The 20,721-nt window shown below is 35.8% G+C and overlaps 1 protein-coding gene and 1 long non-coding RNA gene across 2 annotated transcripts in view; one reads left to right on the top strand and one right to left on the bottom strand.

Moving 5' to 3' along the window:
- gfra1b (gdnf family receptor alpha 1b) overlaps positions 1-10,960 on the bottom strand; it is a 54,618-nt gene extending 43,658 nt beyond the window's left edge. Inside the window, 3 exon segments of the mRNA NM_131731.1 lie at positions 10,014-10,097; positions 10,264-10,572; positions 10,900-10,960. Coding sequence (NP_571806.1) covers positions 10,014-10,097; positions 10,264-10,572; positions 10,900-10,960 — 454 coding nt within the window.
- Positions 10,961-11,321: 361 nt separating this feature from the next.
- LOC141376820 (uncharacterized) overlaps positions 11,322-20,721 on the top strand; it is a 72,010-nt gene continuing 62,610 nt past the window's right edge. Inside the window, exons 1-2 of the long non-coding RNA XR_012388049.1 lie at positions 11,322-11,456; positions 13,684-13,932. This is a non-coding gene — a long non-coding RNA (uncharacterized lncRNA). The remainder of the gene's footprint in view (positions 11,457-13,683; positions 13,933-20,721) is intronic.

Here is a 20,721-nt window from a genome sequence, read left to right as displayed (position 1 = left end):
AGAAGAAGTGTGCATCACTGAATGGGGCATACGAATATGATGTGTGTTTGGAACTCACTTCATTATTATTGCTTATTTATTAGTTTTCTGGAAATTAGAACTGAATTTAGAAATAGTTTTAAAACAAATCTTTGCGCTTAACAAACTAAATTAAATATGTAGGCTAATGGATGTCGTCAGTGGAGTGCATCCAACACTGTTTCCTTACCCACCAAAGTAAACGAGTAAAGTAAAGAGTAAAAGTAAAGAAACAGAGAAAATAAAGAGGCCGAATGGAGGAGGCTCTTTCTTTATCCTCACGCTGCAGATGGTCTGTTTCCTCGCAAGTAAAGCATTCAGTTTTTCCACTTACATAGTTTGCCATGTAAATAGCAAATGCACCATAGCTAGCTCTTAAATGGGAATGTGAGATGAAAGTCTGATTGGTTTAATGCACTTTATGCTCAAAACATACCCAAGCACAAACCTGTTAGAACATGCACCGGAGTGTAAACCGTATTTTTCTGTCCACATGCTATATATGGTCTAAAACCTGCAGGTGGGCAAATCTAAGCTTGTTTTTAGCAAAAACAAATATAAATATGCATATAATAAATAATACTGCTAATAATAATAACATTATACAAAGGCAAATTGTCATGAATAAACTGAAAAAGCCACCCGTGATACAGAAGGCATGAAAGTATGGTTTTTATATTTATGTAGGCTAGAAAACAATATGTTTTGTAATATTTTAATCCTTTATATTTATATCCTATATATATCCTTATTATATCCTATATCTATATATATCCTTAATATTTTAATTCTTTTTCAAATGTAAAGATATTTGCATATTGCTGTAGCCTACATCCTGTCTGTATTAAGCAATGTGTAAGCGAGGCACACAGACTGGCTTTTTATTCTGGTCTATTGAACTATTTATTATAGTTTCTAAAAATAGCAATGCGCCAGCAATGCGCCGTAACACTCCTCCTTTTTTACACCAGAACGCCTATGGGCGCACATGTGACCGCAAATGCATTTGCTATTTAAACAGCGTGGCGTGTTGTCATAATTTTCCTTTCGAGATTAAAACAAATGTAAGTGGACGGGGCTAAAGATCATTTGTCAGTGTTTCTCTGTTGAGTTATTGTAGTTTTTCTGCATGAATTCTGCGATTAAACATTTTTTTTTTTACATTTAAATAGATACAGATGTAAAAGCATAAAAAACCTTTACCAATATTGACGTCATGTTCATAACTGATCTGTCTTCAAAGGTTTGTCAATTACTGTTAAAAGTCAATTTTACTAATGTGACCTAACTCTGTCACACTCTATTGAATCGATAAATGTAAGGCAAGGCGAGTTTATTCATATAGCGCATTTCATACACAATGGTAAATCAAAGTGCTTTACATAAACAAGAAAAAAGAGACAAGTATAAGAAAATCAACATAACAAAGAATGAAAAATGATTTAAAAATAATTAAAATGTGTTAAACTGGTTAAAAGAATGAAAAAGAAATGAAAGACATAATAGTGCGATCTGTCAGATATAGCACAGTGCTCATTAAGTAAAGGCACACCTAAACAGATGTGTTTTAAGTCTTAATTTAAATGTGCCTAATGTTGGAGCACATCAATTGAGCATCAATTTGTTCCTTAGAAGAAAAAAAAAAGTTAAACAAGAAGATAAGTAAATGGCAACAGTGTTCCTTATTTGTGTACACCTTCTCTTTAACTGTGGAAAAGTTAATAAGCTTCAAAACCATCACTAAGTGGCTTGCTTACTGGCGACAATTCAGTTCAATTCAATTCTACAAAAAGTAGACTTTCGGCTACTTTTTCCCTAAACAGGGCATGCCCTTTTTCCTTCACATGCTTGATTCCCCCCTTCTTTTTCTTGTGATCCCACAGCTCAAGGGGATCTGTTACTAAAGCCCAATACCCACAAAAGCTATGTAGAGCTGGAGGGTGTGCACCAAATAAAGAGGACAGAAAGTGCCTATAGAGCAGATTTCATACAGACGCGTCTTAAATAAAGACCCACAGTTCCTACAACACTGAGTCATCTAAGAGGCATCAACTGGCTTCTCATAAACATGACGTAAGATGTGCAGAATTATTCGATCTGTTTTGACTGCTGTTACCTCAATGATGCGTTCTTAAGGAGAATAGTGAGTTTGTTAAAGTTTAAAACGCCTTGCTCAGCATTTATTAGGAGCTTAATGTGGCCATTGGTATCGATCCTCAGTTATGTTTCTGACAGGAAGTGTAACCTGAACACATTTACTGAAACACTGGCATTTTTGCATTAGAGACTAGAAGAGCTACAATTAGACGAGCAGGCGTTTTTGTTAGCCAGGGCTATGAAAAGAGTTGGAGAAAGCCGATACTCTGTTGAATATGTTTCTGTCTCTGCTTGGCCTCATGTTTCTCTTTTGGATAGTCTGTTGTAGTGATGTGTGTTTCAATGCTGTGCGACAGACAATTCCTTCAATGGAGTTTGGCTCATTTGAAACGTTAGTTTCTGAACATGGCATGATTTTTAAGTATGAAGATAACAGTCATACACAATCTGATTGATATGCACCAAAACGGCCAGTCTTACTGTAGAACACTCATAAACAAACTCTGGACTGGTTTGTTTGTGGTTAGAAAGTAATTCAACTTATCAGACCAACGAAGCATACTTTAACACAATCTATGACAAAAGAATGCATGAAAACCACCAGTGTTTGTTTGATAATACCTTTAAAAATGACTTAAGGTTCAACCCGAAGCAAACACAATATAATATGAGTGAGACAAACATATTTCAGACAACTTTCCAACACACAAAAACAGATAAATCTTTGATTTTCGCTCAAAATGATGGAGTAATACAGACATCTACGATGAAAGCCACATTAAGCCCTCAAATCTGCGATCCATTCAAGCTAATGACTGATATAAACAGAAAAGCCTACTTTGACCAGTGACAAACTTACAATTGATGCAAATCAGCAAATTTTCATTCATTCAGGAATGTTGCCAGAAAGATTCAATTGAAAGTAATCTTGAGAAAATCGCTCCATCTTTAATCCATCTAATCTTTAATGGATTCAAAATAAAGAAATCAATCTACGTTTGAATTTACACCCAAGACTACAGAACACTGGCACAAATTAGACTTTTACCACTGTGTAACTCCAGATTTATATTTACTCAAATGATTTTACACACTGGTAGTTCTTTGGCCAATCTTGTAGGTGTGGAGTTAGTCAGTGTAGGAACAGTGAGGTGTTGAACTTTTAAGTATAAGAGTGAGAGCTCTATACAGTACATTCTACACTCACAGAACAGTACACTACCTAACAAAAGTCTTGTCGCCTGTTCAAGTTTTAGGAACGACAAATAATAACTTGACTTCTAGTTGATCATTTGATACCACAAGTGGATTATATAAAAGCACAGGCCTCTAGATTATGCTTTTACCAAAATAAAATATAAACATGCCTTGATTTTTAATTATTTAATTAGGACAGTACAGTCTGACTTCGCTTAGACAAAATTCTTGTCACTTAACAGGACTAATTTACAGTATAGAATATAAAGTCATGGTGCAGTGGAAAAATAATTTATATTGTGTACGACTCCCATGAGCTTGGACTACTGCATCCATACATATCTGCAGTTACTCAATGTTCTCTCAGGACTCCTAGAGTTCACCAAGATTCTTTGGATTCATCTTCAATGCCTTCTCCTTCATCTTACCCCACACATGCTCAATAATGTTCATGTCTGGTTACTGGGATGGCCAATCCTGGAGCACCTTGACCTTCTTTGCTATTAGGAACTTTGATGTGGAGGCTGAAGAAAGTGTAGGAGTGCTATCCTGCTGAAGAATTTGCCCTCTCCTGTCATTTGTAATGTAATGGGCAGCACAAATGTCTCAATAGCTCAGGCTGTTGATGTTGCCATCCACTCTGCAGATCTCTCGCACGCCCCCATACCGAATGTAACCCCAAACCATGATTTTTCCTTTATCAAACTTGACTGGTTTCTGTGAGAATCTTTGGTCCATGCATGTTTCAATAGATCTTCTGCACTATTTGTGATGATTGGGATGCATCTTCTGTCACTTTTCCAAATGATCAACTAGAAGTCAAATTATTATGTGTTGCTCTTACAACTGGGTTCGATGACAAGAATTTTGTCAGGTAGTGTACTATATTGAGATGTACTGTTCTGTAAGTGTTTTAAAAATTGTGTCTCTCTGCCTTCATCTTTCAAACTGCCTACAGAACATACTGTACAAATTCACTGCATTCTGTGGTACATCACCTTAAACAATGTGTAAATACTGCCTTCTGTGTACTTTCAGAAATAAAAGTACAAAACCTGTTGCTGAGCCGTTACCTTTACAAGAGGTACACATTTGTACCTTAAATGTACATATTGATGCCTAAAAGCTTCAAATGTGTATCTCGTATACATTAAAGGTGCACAAATATCTGCGAAAGGTACAAAATTATACATTTAAGGTACCTTTATTTCCACATGATAGTGTTCTGTATGAAGTCTTATTATTGTTTGTTTTTTTTATTTACCATTGGGGTTTTTAATGGAATTGTGTTTACGGGGTTTCTGCCGGTTTCACTATGACAAATTTAAGACTTTTAAAGACATTTTAGGAACATTATAAATGAAATCTCAGACTTTTACAGGGCAATATGCTTAGGATGTTTGTAATGGCCCGTGGAATACTTTTTTTTACTTGCCTCGTTAAAAAATTTAATTTGGTTATTTCTTGTAATATATACAATTATAAATTGTAATATATACATTTTAGTTTCAAAAACTGTTAAATAAAAAACGACCTTTTGAATACTGAGATAATTCTGAAAAAATACTTTATTTTAATCACAGCATTGTCAAAACCTTAGTGAAACATATTTTAGTGTTTTGTTCTCTTTTATTTAAAAGACTATTCTTATATATATATATATATATATATATATATATATATATATATATATATATATATATATATATATATATATATTTTTTTTTTTTTTTTTTTTTAACTAGAATAAACTAAATTTATTCCAAACAAACATTTATGCATAAATACATGGAGAACTTTGAAACAAATGTTATTGTAAGGATGTGAGGAAGATAAACCATATTGGCAACTAGTGTTCATCAATTTTACTTTTGTTCAACGTGTTTTTTTTTTTTTGTTTTTTTTTAGATAGATTGTTAGTTGTAGCGATTGGGAAGCTTTAAGTGGACACAGTAACATTAAGATGTGTTTAAAAAGTATTTAACCATATTTCAGAAAATTTTAGAGTTGTAAGGCCTAAATTATAGTTTTGGAAAATTTTAAAGTTTTGTAGACCCCGCGGACACCCTGGTGTAATCATATTTGGTTATCTGCAGCAAGTTTTGAAACCCCTGTTGAAAATCAAGTCTCAAGTGTATTAAAGACAGTTAAAATATTGACAGCCAACTCTCTTTAGCATCAACCCAAACTTTAACACATTATAGGGAACTCATTAAATACTCATTTAAAAGGCCCTGTAGTGTTACTGCGGAGTTATCACAAGAATCTTTTTATAATAATAAAATGTACATACAGTTATCAGTGTCAATCAGGTTACCATTTTGGGTCCTTTGCTCAATAAAAGATGAAAGAATTTGAAAATTTAAAATAGCAGTTGACAAAATAACAATTCAATTCAATTAAATTCAACTTTATTTGTAAAGCGCTTTTACAATGTAGATTGTGTCAAAGCAGCTTCACATAAATGGTCATAGTAACTGGAACAGTGTGGTTCAGGTTTTAGTGTTTAAGTTCAGTTCAGTTCAGTTTAGCTCAGTTCAGTGTGATTTAATCATTACTCACAGTTCTTCAGTTACATTACTTCAGTTCAAACACTGAAGAGCCAATTCATCGATGCGTAGCTCTACCAATCCTGAACCATGCAAGGCAGTGAACAGTAAATGCTTATAATAAATAGATCATTGTCATGCATTGTTGTGGATTCTAGTATAGTTATCTTTATCGAGACAGTAACATTTATAAATAAAGAGCCAAAAATAATTAATTCCCAACTAAACATTAACATTTCAAACATTCTGAGTTGACTGATGCATTTATAGTATGCAGACAAATCTGTCATTCTCACACAGCCCAACAACCACCAACAGGGTTAACTCGAGGATCCAACAAATCCAAACAACCACTGAAATATAATGCTTGTCGGAGAACAAGCCTCGGACTAGAGTATCCATTTCTGCAGTAAAAAGCCTGAAAACACCCACACAAGGTGTTGTATAGAGATGTCCCACTGAGAGAAAGAGATAAGGGTCAGTTATTATTGGGGTCCTGTGTGTGGGTTGATTCACTGGTTCATGACAGGAAACATAAAATGCTTTATTGAGAGGACAAAGGTTTTCTGGCAAATTAGGCACTGCTCAAGTTTCTTCCTATCACTCTCTCTAAGCTATTCTGGTAGGCAATGGGTTTGGTAATAGTGTAGGCTTATATACAGTGGAGATCAAAATTAGAGAGCAAACTACAATTTCCTACAGTCTTATTTGAAGGAGCAAAAGAGCATTATTTTAAGCATGGCTCGTAAAAACATTTCATACAGCTTGTCTAAAGATTTAAATTAGATATTTAAACACTGGTCTAAACTACAGACCAGATTCCTCTCAGTTATTGGTATTTATCTGGCACTTGATTTAGAGAATTTGGGGTGTAGTGACCAATTCTCTCAAAGTGATCTAACCTGCTATTGTGAGGTCAGAGAACTGTAAAATTATGTGAAATGGAAAAAAACAGTTTTAAACCTAAAACTTTGAAATAATGAAATGCCAGCCCAAAGACCTGACCTAAACCTGATTGAAAATCTTGATTGAAAATCTAATGAAAATTGTGGCTACAAATGTACAATTCTGATGTCAAATGTACTACTGCAAATGTCATTCACACGGAGCAAGAGCCTGGACACTTTCTACACATTTCTGACTTCTGCAACCTTTAGAAATTTTAGTTGTAATATTTCTTTGTGCAACAATCATAGCTGCTATCTAATAGCATTTTTGTAAAACACTGTTCTATTAGCTATTAAATACTCTTATATGAAAGAGGAAGATTGATATTTCTTTTTCAAAAACCAAGTGTTTATAAATTCCTAGTTTTGATCTCCATTGTATTTGATACAGAGCATTTTTTATAGATTATGTGCAACCCTGACACTGTACCACATTATGATTGTGGATGTTTTTCCATCTAAGCAATGTAAAGATCTGGCACAGCAGCTCTGAGTCTCTCAACCAAATCAGTTTTTATTGGACCTTCACTGGCAGCGGCCATAAACATCCTGCTCGCTCCTGTACAGCCCAGCTGTGAGTTATTACTCAGGGTTGCGGGGACATGCCAGAACTGGTGCACCTTTTCCAATATTTTTTCCCCATGGAATTACTCTAGACATGAATGGAATAAGCAAAGAAGCTTATTGTGAGATTAAAATTAATTTGCGTTTGTTATCCAAATATGAAAATAATTTAAATATACAACACCTGTAGTCTGCTGTTACACATACACATTGTCACACATGCAGATACACAGTAAAACAAAGACAAGCCTGTGATGTTCATTCATAATAATTCTCTAATTGTACCAGACTGAGGATTAAAGAACTGACAGCTGATTAAACGGGTATATTTAAGCTTTTTTAAATATATTCTCTTTAACTGTATTAATTGATGTTAAGGAAAGAACAAAGCTGCAATCTTTGAAGCTGTGTTTTTCACTTTTAATTATTTGAATTGAAATGAGCGAGAATGTGGAGGATGTCTTTACATCCCATGTCTTTATGGACTTGCATTTTATTCATTTTTAATCCAAGCCTAAAGAAAACAAAAACCACAGACACTTATTGCTTATTATATCTTAGTGGGTTGTACTGATAACACTTTACAATGAGAACTGTTAGTTAATGCATTAACTAAAAATGTAAGAAGTAATTTGTTACAGCATTTATTAATTTAATGTTTTATAATAAAAATGTTGATCATTGGTTCATGTTAGCACTGTTCCATCAAATAATATTTACTAATATATTGTTTTAAAAAATACATTTATTCATGTTCCAGTTGAGGTTAAGGCAAATCTACATTGGTAAAAATCTAAATTTTTTGTTAATAAAACAATTAATAAAAATACGTTTTGTGTCTTTCTATTTTTAAAAATGTGATTTGCTGTTACTATTTTTATTAGCTGTGAAATTGGCAATAGGTTAGTGGTGTGCTTTACATATTCAGTTGAAGTCAGAATTATTAGCCCCCCTTTGATTTTTGTTTTTTCTTTTTTAAATATTCCCCAAATTATGTTTAACAGAGCAAGGAAATTTTCACAGTATGTCTAATAATATTTTTTCTTATGGAGAAAGTGTTATGTGTTTTATTTCGGCTAGAATAAAAGCAGTTTTTATTTTTTTAAAAACCATTTTAAAGTCAAAATTCCTAGCCCCCAACAATTTTTATTGATAGTCTACAGAACAAACCATCGTTATATAATAACTTGCCTAATTACCCTAACCTGCCTAGTTAACCTAATCAACCTGGTTAAGTCGTTAAATGTCACTTTATGCTGTATAGAGGTGTTCATGGAAAATAATTAATCAAATATTATTTACTGTCATCATGGCAAAGATAAAATAAATTAGTTATTAGAAAAGAGTTATTAAAACTATAGAAAAGTGTTGAAAAAAATCTCTCGGTTAAACAGAAAGTGGGGGGGAAAATAAACAGGGGGTGACTAATTCCACTAACTTCAACTGTAAATATCAAATATATGTCTTTCTATTTACAATTTAGGTTCAATTCAATTATACAAATTTTAAGTAAATACTTTGAAATATTTACAAGCATTTCTAAGTGAAATTTGTGTGAAATTAATTTTTCATTGAATAAAATAAAATCTATTCTTTTTACTTTTTCATCAGTTAGTTCAGTGCTGTGTATTTTAATGCTTATCTATATAATTAGAAAATGCTTATCTTCCTTGTTCATATAATTATAGTTAATAGCTAATAGAACACTGTATTTTACTTTTCGCATGGCAACATAATACCAAACTCTTTTGAAATCCATTGCTTGTCTAGTCTCTATTGGGTGTGGAGTACTATTTGTGTCCCACTCTGAGATGCAGTCTTCAAAATGAGTTTCCACGATAGTTATAATGCTGCCCATGTAGGCAGTTGGCGGCGAGGCATCTTACTAGGTTTTGGAACAGAGCTACTGTCTGTCACCATGGAGATTTACCGCAGAACTTCAATAGTCAAGCAAAGCTCAGATTGAAAGATGCAGTCAGATCTCACTGAGGTTCAACAAGGGAGGAACAGCGCCATCTATAGGACCAAACTAAACCTCCATAAAACAACACCATTGGAATGCATTAGACATTGACTCTTTTCCAAGGACATCACTGAAACCTGTTCACTCAAATCTCTAACATCCATTACAAAGCACATTTTCATAAATGACCGATGCAGACGGGCCATTCACTAGACACCATTTAGATTCATTCATTTTGTGGAGGCTTTCATCCACAGCCAAGTGAGCATGTTTTTTATTGAAAATTACATAAAATAATGGTTGTTTTTTTATTATTGATGATTCAGTGTAGATCCTTTATATTCCAAGCACTCTTAAAAAGAAAGGATCTTTATACATATTACATATCACATTCATACATATAACATTCTAAAGCATTTCTGCATACATTATGGTGTAAAAATTGTTTTTAGACTATTACTATATTCTTTAGAAGAGAAAAGTTTTAATTATTATTATTTGTATTATTAAAAGTTTGTTGTCTAAAATGTTCTTTGGGTTGCACAAAATGATTTTTCTATGCCTTTATTTTTTCAGTGTGCATATAGACATGCATAGATTAACCATACAAAAAGCTGGTAAATGATTTGTACTCGGCGTTAAGTGACCGTGAAACAGACATATTAACATCAGACTTACCTGATATGATGGGAGCCAGACGAAAAATATCAGACAGACGGCTGTTTACGGGCTCATATGGCGAGTCTTCCAATAAGTCATTAGCTGCAAGCAAAAAAAGTAAAATAGTAAAAAAAAAAAAAAGAAAAAAAAAAAGGAAAGGAAACAATTAAAAAAAAACTACAACTTTTGAAGTTTATACACTTTGTTATAAATGTCCTCTTGTCCAGCATTCTCATGACTTAAAGAGATCGGAATGGATTCTGCTTACCCTGTAAACTTTGATATATACTCCAGAAGATGCGCAGGCAGTTCTTTTCTTTCTTCATTCCTCTCCTGCACTTGCAGTCATACAGAGGACTCTGTTTCATCGACTCTATGGCGTTCCTGCACTCGTCCTGCGCCTCTGGTTCAGCCAGCATGCTGAAGTTACCGGTTCTCCCGGCAACACACTGTCTCATAGTGCGGTACTTGGTGCTGCATCCGTACTTTCCCAAACACTGTTCATGAGCCCTAACGCAGTCCAGCCGAACCGAGCGAGACTGTGCGATCGCATCTGCCTTTGAGAAGTGCACTAAATCTGTGCGGGGAAAAGACAAAGTTAGACGTGAATACCATAGAATAGGAAAACTGGTTGGCAGAGTATCATCACAATGCTCTAATTGTTTAATGAAGATGATAACACTTACCTTCTAAGTTAGAAGACCCAATTCAAACAATTAGAGACAACTTATATGATAAAAGACAAAGACACTCAAATGTTTTATTCTAGTTCCGGCTAAAAATTTAGTTTTCGTTTCAGGCATTGTAATAATAACATTGCAACTCGTATGCATCTTAATTACAAGTGCGTTTCGTACAGCTGTAAGCCGCAAACAAACGTTGGAGCACATGGATTTCAACTTACCAAGCACAGGAAACATTATCCAAAAAGTTGCGAATATCATCGTCGCTTTATTCAGATCCATTCAGAGAGCAGAGAAACTGGTTAAATACGACATAGAACAAATTCCACAATAAATCCATTGCGCGCCAGCTGCGCACTGGCGAGGAACAAGTGATCAGACATCATATACACATCCGGACAGACTCCAACAAGCGCCGAGTGCTGCTGTGGTGGACACACCCCACGAGGAGATAATAAAAAAAGCAACAGGCTATTGAGAATTTAAAAAAAATAATACTAAGATTAAAAAACAATGAGTTATATTTAGACTTTTGATTTCTTCTTTATCATATCTTCAACAATCGTTTAAAACAACGGCTTGCTTTAAAAATATACAAGAACATTACAAAATTAATAAAAGTTAACGTCAGTCCACATTACATGTCAAACATGGGTGCTGTTTCGCTCTCAGTTGACCGACAATATGCATGTAAGGTCGAAGAACGCGCACTCTGTGGGAGAACACTGCGCATGTGCTCGGGTCTGGAGAAGGTCGGTCCTTTTGGCTCAGTTAGACAGTAAGTATTCGCTGATTAGGCACCATTAAGCACTTTACTTAATAAGAATTATCCAAAGACTGTCCAAGCATAAATGGAATCCACTTTGCGATCCATATCTGACACCCTGTGTGCGAATTATTGTCTGTCGACGTTTTTTTTTACCTTCCTTCCTCCTTGACACTTTTAGGTTGGTTTCGCCTATACACAAATTGTCCTCTAATGTTTAATGTGAATTATGTAGACAAACACAAAGTGAAGCTGTTTCTGATATGTAAATGTAATAACTGATAAAGAATGTCATTAATTATGTTATCATTGTACGAAACAGCGTTACCTCGAGGACAGGTGAAGGCATCTTTAATGTATAGCGCATTAATGAAACGTCTTTGGAAAATGAGAACACACTCTTTTTAGACACTCAACCTTTAAACCACGTCAGTTTCTGTGTTCAACACAGCTAACAAAAGCAAATATGACGTCATTTAGCAATTGTTTGCTCTTATATGTTGCTTTTAGGGTAGCTTACTCAGAAATTATGAAGCCATCACTTTAGGGCTACCCGTTAAGATTTCTGTGTTATTTATTTATGCCTTTTGTATGATGAAAACCTCTCATAAAAAAAAGTTTTATTTCTTATTTGAGCGAATGGCGGAAATAAAAGCATGAGCGCCACCTGTGTACTAAAGACTAGTATAACAGCTGGCAATTCTATTCATTCAGTGGAGCAGTAGTACTTAGGAATGTCTAAATGTGCATATATAATCCATATTAATAATAAAGTTATATTATGCATATTCAGGATATTTTATTATTATTTTATTATTTTATTAATCCATTATTATCAGAACTAATCATTTAACATATTTACACTGATGTAAAATGTTCTCAGATCACTAATAAACTTTACACTTTGTAAATATGAATCAGAAGACTAGCAAAACAAAGCATATAATTACAGTCAAATTGATGAAACATCTGCCATGTGGTCATTATATCTTCATGCAGTGCCCCTGCAAGTCATTTCACTTTTTTATCTCTCAGATTGATCTATAAATGTTGATCCAATCATGTTTCCTTTATGTATGTCATATAGCAATTGATTTATCCTGGGTTGTTAACAAGCTCAATTCCACTAAAATCCAACAGACATCTGTTTTTTCTGTTTAATGACATTTTCAAAAAACATGAAGAATTAATTACACAGAGCTTAAATCATTAGCAATTGCCTGACATGCAGTAAACCAGTAAAACTAATGAGATTGCATAGGCATACTAAACTTGATTAGAAACTCAATATGTGATCAATACTTACCTTTAGGTTGTGTGAAGTCTAACCATCTAGGAAATGAGCTCTGCTGGATTTATTGTTGGTTAATCAAAGACATTGTCGGATGCCGATGGATAATGTGAATAACAGCATCACACAAAAGATGCACCATTGATCCAGCCATGCTTTTGCAGACAATTACCTTTCTTTGAAACCTGGCAATAAATCTGTCAGAGAGACAGAAAGCACATAGCTAAAACATTTCCTGAATGGAATTTGCTGACTCTAATTGATGATTCGTTCACATTCACAGGCCACTTTATAAGGCACACCTTGTTAGTACCAGGGTGAACCCTTTTGCATTCAGAACTGCCTTTACCTTTAACTACCCTTCCAAGAAAAAAAATAATGTTTGGATTGCATTTCTTAACTCCTAATGTCGCTAGTTAACACGCTCAATGCATTGTTTTCAACACATCCCATCATTTCTAAAATATCAGTCTTTACCAAATGGTGGAATCATATTAATACATATAATATCAAAAATCTAAAAATGTGAAGTTTAAGACCAAATTATTAAAAAAATTCAAAATAAAACATTTTTGAATAATTAATAACCTTTTTTTTAAGTATGTCATGAAATATTTCAGATTCTCATTTAACATATTTTCTTTTTTACAATAAAACCAAAATAAAGTGTAGTAGTGCAACAGTTTGTTTGATTTTTCTTTTGTAAACCAATAATGTTGTGTGTGTAAGCCATTATATAAAATGGCTTACAAAAAGTCTTTAAATGACTTTACAGTCATTATTTAAAACAGTAAAAACATGGTCAACCATTTGGTAGGGGTATACACACACATACAGTGGGTATGAAAAGTATTCAGATCCTCTTAAATCCTTTATTTTATATTTCAGTCATTGGCTAAAATCATTTACGTTCATTAACATTTTTCTCATTAATGTACCCTTTTCTAGTCTAATGGACCTCAGACTTGGCCGGGCCGAAGGTTTACATTTCAACAAGACAATGACCCTAAGCACAAGTCTAAAAATGTAAAACAACTCCGTGGCTTTTCTTCAATTGCCCAGCCAGAGCCCTGACCTAAACCAAATCGAGCATTTCTGGAGAGACCTAAAAATGTCTGTCCACCAACGTTTACCATCCAATTGGACAAAACTGGAGAGGGTCGGCAAGGAGGAATGGCAGAGGATCCTCAAATCCAGGTGAGAAACTTGTTGCATCTTTCCCAAAAAGACTCATGGCTGTATTAGATTACAAGAGTGCTTCTACTAAATTCTGAACAAATGGTCTGAATATTTAGAACCATGTGATGTTTCAGTTTTTCTTTTTAACAAATCTTCAAAAATTGTCAACAATTCTGTTTTTCTGGCAATAAGGGGTGCTGTGTGTACATTTAATGAGGAAATAAAAATTAACTAATGATTTTAGCAAATGGCTGCAATATAACAATGTGTAAATTTTTAGGGGGTCTGAATTCTTTCTGTACCCACTGTAAACATTTTATTGTACTATAGAAGCAAGGCTACTGGTTTCCAGCATTCTTTAACATTTGTTACAGTATGTTCAACTAAAAAAAGGTTTAGTACCACAAGAGGCTGAGTAGATTTTTATTTGTGGGCAAACTGTCGCTTGTTATGGCATAGGTTTAACATAGATGCAGGCGATTTTGAGCAATATTGATGTGATATCATAATGCAGTTACTGGAGATTCATCTCCTATTTTCCCAAATATGCTCTATTGGATTGAGTTGTGGTGGCTATGGAGGCCATTTTAGTATAATGAACTCAAGTTCAAGAATCAGTGAAAGTACTTGAGCTTTGTGACACATGATCCGCTTGGAAGAAACCATCATTATGTTTTATTTATAAGGTTTATTGTCTGAGGGGAAAAAATAGTTTAATGGGTGTTGGTTTACTGTAATAGAAGAAACATTATGTAACGCAAGGGTAGTATAAGGTCCTGTGGATGTCAAGGATGGTGCATATTAAGATTCCATTGTACATATGGTTAAAGCACTTGATATATAAAACACTTGATGTGATTGCAGAATGCAGACTGACTATGGATTGTAGTAATTTGAACATGCGCTATGTCCATATGTGGATTCACATACAGTATAGAAGCAGTCTCATCAAACAGAGTGCATCTCCATTTACCTAGTGTTAAAAAGAAAATCAATGGGAGATTTGTGGCAGGAAGTCTATATATTCTCTGTGGCCTTTTCCTTCATTCAGAGAGCGTGAGGTTTGTTCTGTTTCTACCCCACAAATCTTAACCCTCATTTGGTCTGAGACTGTAAAAATGGGGAGAGCTGTAAAATTCAACTCCCAAGAATAATCCTTAAGAATGGCTCTCATTCATCACACTTAGAAACACACACACAGTATGGTGGTAAGCAATATTCTGGAGCAATCGATTGAGAGTAATTTGATCTGTGTCATCTGTACAGTTAATTGATTGCTCGTTTTCGAAAGCCATATTGGTGTGTAAGCGCATCCGGTCCATGTAGATGCCATTATGTGCTTGATCCCCATTATAACATATTAATTAGAAGAGAAAAGAAATGGCGTTCCTTTTCCTCTTCGTATGGCAAATGTGTTCAGTAGGAACATTTGTCTTTGAACAGCTAGGATGTAATTAAGTCACGTTTGAGGAACAGTAATTGCTGACTTTGATGATTCCTTTTGATTACTTGATCAAAGAAAAGAAAATTGCCTCAGTTTCAGCCTGTCAGCTAATAGACTTCCACTGAAGGCCTTTGGAAGTTGCAGAGATCACTGTGCATGGCGGGTTGAATTCAGAGCACACGGTTGATCAAAACCAACTCAAAATGACCAAGGAAGGAATTCCAGAACGTTCAGAAAATATGACTCCTTTTGATTTGCTTCTGTTTTTATTCATGTTCAAAAACCCATTGATTTTTTTTTCTTGTTTAATAATACCATTCAAGAGTATTCCTCTCCAAATTTAACACTGACCAAAGGAAAAGAATTACATGTCTCATTTACAAACTACTGACATTTCTCACAAGTGGCTTTCTTCAATTCTCTCTCTTTAAGTGGGTGAGTAAGTGAAGTGCTGATGAGGTTGTTGATGTCTGGACAGATTCTCCCACTCATTTTAGCCTGCTGCTCATTTTCTTCGACAATTGCTCCTCTTGTCTGTTTGCTCAGTCTGATGGGATGTTCTGATTCTAGCAGTAGTGTCTACACCACCTGAAAAAAGTCTTAATATCGATCCCATTTGTTAGAGAAACACATAATAACTTGAATTCTAGTTGATCATTTGGAAAAGTGGCAGAAGGTAGATTTGTCTGATTCCAATCATCACAAATACTGCAGAAGACTTATTTGAACACACACAGATTCAAGATTCCCACAGAAATCAGTCAAATTTGGTAAGAGAAAAATCATGTTTTGGGGTTACATTCAGAATGGAGTCGTGTAAGAGATTTGCATAGTGGATGGCAACATCAACAGCCTGAGGTATCAAGACATTTGTGCTGCCCATTACATTACAAACCAGAGGAGAGGGTGAGTTTTTTTTAGCAGGATAGCGCTCCTTCTCATACTTCAGCCTGCACATCAAAGTTCCTGAAAGACAAAAAGATCAAGGTGTTCCAGGATTGGCCAGCCCAGTTACCAGACATAAATATTATTGTGCATGTCTGAGGTAAGTTTAAGGAGGAGGCATTGAAGATGAATCAAAAAAAACTTGATGAACTCTGGAAGTCCTTCAAGAATACTTTCTTTGCCATTCCAGATGACTTTATTAATAAGTTATTTAAGTCATTGCAGAGATGTATGGATGCAGTCGTCCAAGCTCATGGGAGTCAAACACAATATTAAATCTTTTTCTATTGCACAATATATTCTATATTGTAGATTATTTCAACAAAGCCAGACCTGACTGTCCTACTTAAAAAATTTAAAAATCAAGGCATGATCATATTTTATTTTGGTAAAATAAGCATAATTTAGAGGTATTTGCCTTTCCTATAAGCCACTTCTGAGACCAAATAATCAACTAGAAACCAAGTTATTATTTGTTGTTCCTAAAACTTGAATAGTAGACAAGACTTTGGTCAGGTAGTGTAGATCCTTTTCTCAAAGTGTTCCAGCAAATTTTAAGAGTGTTGTGTGGCCGATTCATTTAAGAGATTTATTTATTTACTTATTTATTTTTATATGCAAGTAATAGTTAACTTCAGCAAAACTTGCATCTAATGTTTTGTTTTATTCACTTCAAGAGTTCCTATGTTTGTTGTAGGTGGGGCTGTAAATAGTGTAACACCGGGTGAATGTTAAAGCTTCCCTCTGTGTGCCCGCGCTCAGTCGCGTGGTGCACGCAGATGGTGAAGCAGAGGTAATTTTCGCTCTCCTCTAATCCTACAATTATTATCCCTTTGCAGTCACAATCATTTTATTTTGACACTAAAATGCTGTTTAGGGTTTCTGTTGTAATGTGTATTGTTGTGATGAGTATATTTTACTTTAAATGGTGTGTTTATTGTGATTTTAGAGTTTTCATTTGCACGTGTATTTTTCATGTAGGATTGAGAGGGTTTCCAGTGTTAAACTATACTGACTGTGCCTCACTGTTTTGTTAAGGTATGTTGTTTTGGTTATTGGCTTGTTATTTTAAGGATTCAAATATGTAAATCAGTTTAAATTACAGTAATGGTGTCATTTAATTGTGTCATGGCAGATTTTCAACTAATAATTTAATTAATGCAAACAAAAAGGGTTTTATTTTATCAGTGATCAAAAGAAAATTAATGCAATTTACAATTAACCGTTATTTAATGTTACATATTTTATTTATATTATGCAATTTATGTGATTTTGTTTTTATTGGCATTTAAATGTTTAAAATAGTAAAATACATATTTCTCTGTGTGCCTGCTCAGTCGCGTGGTGCACGCAGATGGTAAAGCAGAGGATTGAGAGGGTTTCCAGTGTTAAACTATACTGACTGTGCCTCACTGTTTTGTTAAGGGAATAAATCAGTGTTTCTCCACCTCATCTGTGTGTGTGACCGTGTTTGAGAGGGAAGTCCATTTGAAGTCTGCTACATCTAACTGGTGCCGTGACCCGGATCCATTGGTCAGCCGCAGCCGATCGCCGGGGTCAAGCAGTGTGCTGAGACGTCCTGGTGCTGTACCGTGTGACAAGGATCTACGCAGCAGATATTCAAGTGATTCCCATTGGACATTCGCACACACATACGTCGTTATTCGTCTACAACGAACTATACACAATTACACACATTTTACACATACACATTTTGGACATCAGCATACATTGGACATTAACATTTATTTGGTGACTTGATTTTTCACTTAATGCTATATTCTGATTTGAGATTTTGTACATTTGGTTATTTTGGGTTTACATATTCTCAAGTTTAAGTTGTAATAGTAACTCATAATTCAGTTTGTGGTATCATTAATAATGGCTGAAAAGGGACAAAATACATCGGATTTATTCACACCATTAGGTGGGAGGGGTAGAGGTTTGTACAGAGTTGAAGGGAATACAGGAGCCACACCAAAATTGTTATTTCCCAGTTCAGTTTCGTTACCAGAGGTGAGCCCGTGTCCTGATTTAGCGCAGCCAGCATGTTCAACCCCTTCTGACAGTAACAACAATGTCACTCAGCAATTAATAGATCTGATAGGAGAGCTGGGTAGTCAGATTGGTGAATCCATAGCCGGTCGCTTGTTAGCTAGCCAAAATGTCGCTAACACAACACCCACAACTACAACACAGTTAGGGCAACCTTCACTCGAAACTTCTAAGGTTAGTTTTATAGTGAGATCAGACATTAAAGAACCACCAATGTTTAAGGGTGATGAGAGTGACAAGTACACTGTCAATGAGTGGATAGATGTAATGGAGTTGTATCTGCAGAAGAGTAGCTGCCCTGAAGCAGAGAAAGCAAGCACTATCCAAAGTCATCTCCTTGGAAGAGCCAAAAATATCATTAAAGTAGGGCTTAAAAGCACTGGTTCAGTTAGTGTTGAGAAAATCTATGATATGTTAAGACACTACTTTAGCGACCACCCTGTGTCCCTTTTGCCACTGGCAGATTTCTACGCCACTCAGCCTAAATTTAAGGAGAGCCCTGTAGATTACTGGGTGAGATTAAATTCCGCAGCAGAGAGGGCTAACAGTCATTTAGAGCGCAGTGGCAGTAACATGGAAAACATGAATGCAGAAGTGGCCATGATGTTCATACGAAACTGTCCTGACCCTGAGCTATCTAGTGTGTTTAAATGCAAACCTATGAGCAAATGGTCTATTGAGGAAATCCAGGAAGCTATTGATGAACATCAGAGAGAAAACCAATGTCGTAGAATCCCCAATACAGTCAAGCCCCACACCCTCCATGTATCTACAGCTAAGGCAGTTCCTGTTTTAGAGGAAGTAAAAGAAAGTGAATTAACTGCTGCTAATGCTACAGCGTGCACCCCCAGTAGTCATTCTGAAGCTAAAGTGTCCCAGTCTAATTCTGAAGCATTGGAACGTGTCCTCAACATGCTGGAGAGAGTGTTGGAACGAACCAGCCAGCCCGCACATAATTCTCCAGGGTCCTTTCAGACACATAGGGCTCGCTTTTCCTCTTGTCGTGTTTGTGGAGATCCAGCACATTCCACCCGTTCACATTGCATGCGAGAGAGGCGGTGTCTAAACTGTTTGAGGGTCGGACATCAGCGTAGAGACTGTCCTAATGTGGTGGAAGCAACCCCGCAGCCAACTGGTACCTCACACTCTCAGGGAAACGAGTATGCTCGCATTGGAGAGGGGACAATGTGAGCATGGAGAATGAAACCCTCATTGACAAGGATGAACTTCAGATATTTGAGGAAAGCTGTAAGGCAACCCCTGATAAAAATGTACTTTTTCAAAATGTGATGAAGTTGGAAAAAGCTGACAGTCTGTTTTACACCGATGTCTCTATTGTAGGAGCAAACGTTACATTACGTGCACTTCTTGATAGTGGGTCTATGGCCTGTACCATAAACAAGGAAGCTGAGTGCAAGTTAAAGAGTGCAGGGGTTGTTCTTACATCAAGTGAGAAAAGACCAGATATCATCCTTGTCGGTTGCGGTGGAGTCAACGTTCAGCCTGAAAGTATTTGTCACCTCGAGATAGAAGTGTATGGATATGTGGTCAATGTTCCAATGTTAGTTGTCCCTGGTCAGCGAGATGAAATGATCCTGGGTACTAATGTCATCAAATACATTGTTAGCCAGATGAAAAATGTGCAGGGCTATTGGCATGTTCTGAGTCATCCAGAAAGTTCAGGAAATGATGATATCGCACAGTTCTTGAACATGTTGTCTGGCCTCCACAGATGGAAAGGAACTGAAATGCCTACTAAAGTAGGGACAGCTAAACTTACCCAAGCTGTAGTGTTGTGTCCCCAGCGAGAGCACCTTGTATGGGCCAAGTTACCTGCCAATGTGCCTATCTCAGAAGGAAGTGCCGTTCTCGTTGAGCCTGCTAAATCACACTCAAGCAAGAATGTTGTTATTGGCCGTGTTGTGGCATCAATGAGTAGTGATGGATGGGTGCCAGTCAAAGTTCTAAATGCTAGTGACAAGCCTGTGACATTACGGAGGAATGCAAAACTGGCAGACGTATCCCCTTGTATAGCACTCGAGGACCTGGACTTGAGCCCCCAATTGCCAGCCAGTCATGAGCTGATATCCTCCAGCCAAGTTACCATTTGCATGGATGACAATGCCACATCTTCTGACTCAAGATCTCCCAACAGACTTGACTCGTTTGGCCTAGGTGACCTCAACATAGAGGCATGCGAAGTGTCCCAGTATTGGAAGGAAAAGCTTGTGCAGCTGATCTGCAAGTATGAAGACGTGTTCTCAAAAAACAAGTTGGATTGTGGCAAGGCGAATGGTTTCTACCATCGTATACATCTAGTTGACAATCGACCCTTTAGGCTTCCTTATAGACGAGTGCCACCA

The sequence above is a fragment of the Danio rerio genome, chromosome 12, assembly GCF_049306965.1.
Source record: "Danio rerio strain Tuebingen ecotype United States chromosome 12, GRCz12tu, whole genome shotgun sequence".
Lineage (NCBI taxonomy): Eukaryota > Metazoa > Chordata > Actinopteri > Cypriniformes > Danionidae > Danio > Danio rerio.
The sequence above is the reverse complement of the archived record's forward strand: the minus strand, read 5'-3'. Positions and strand labels throughout refer to the sequence as shown.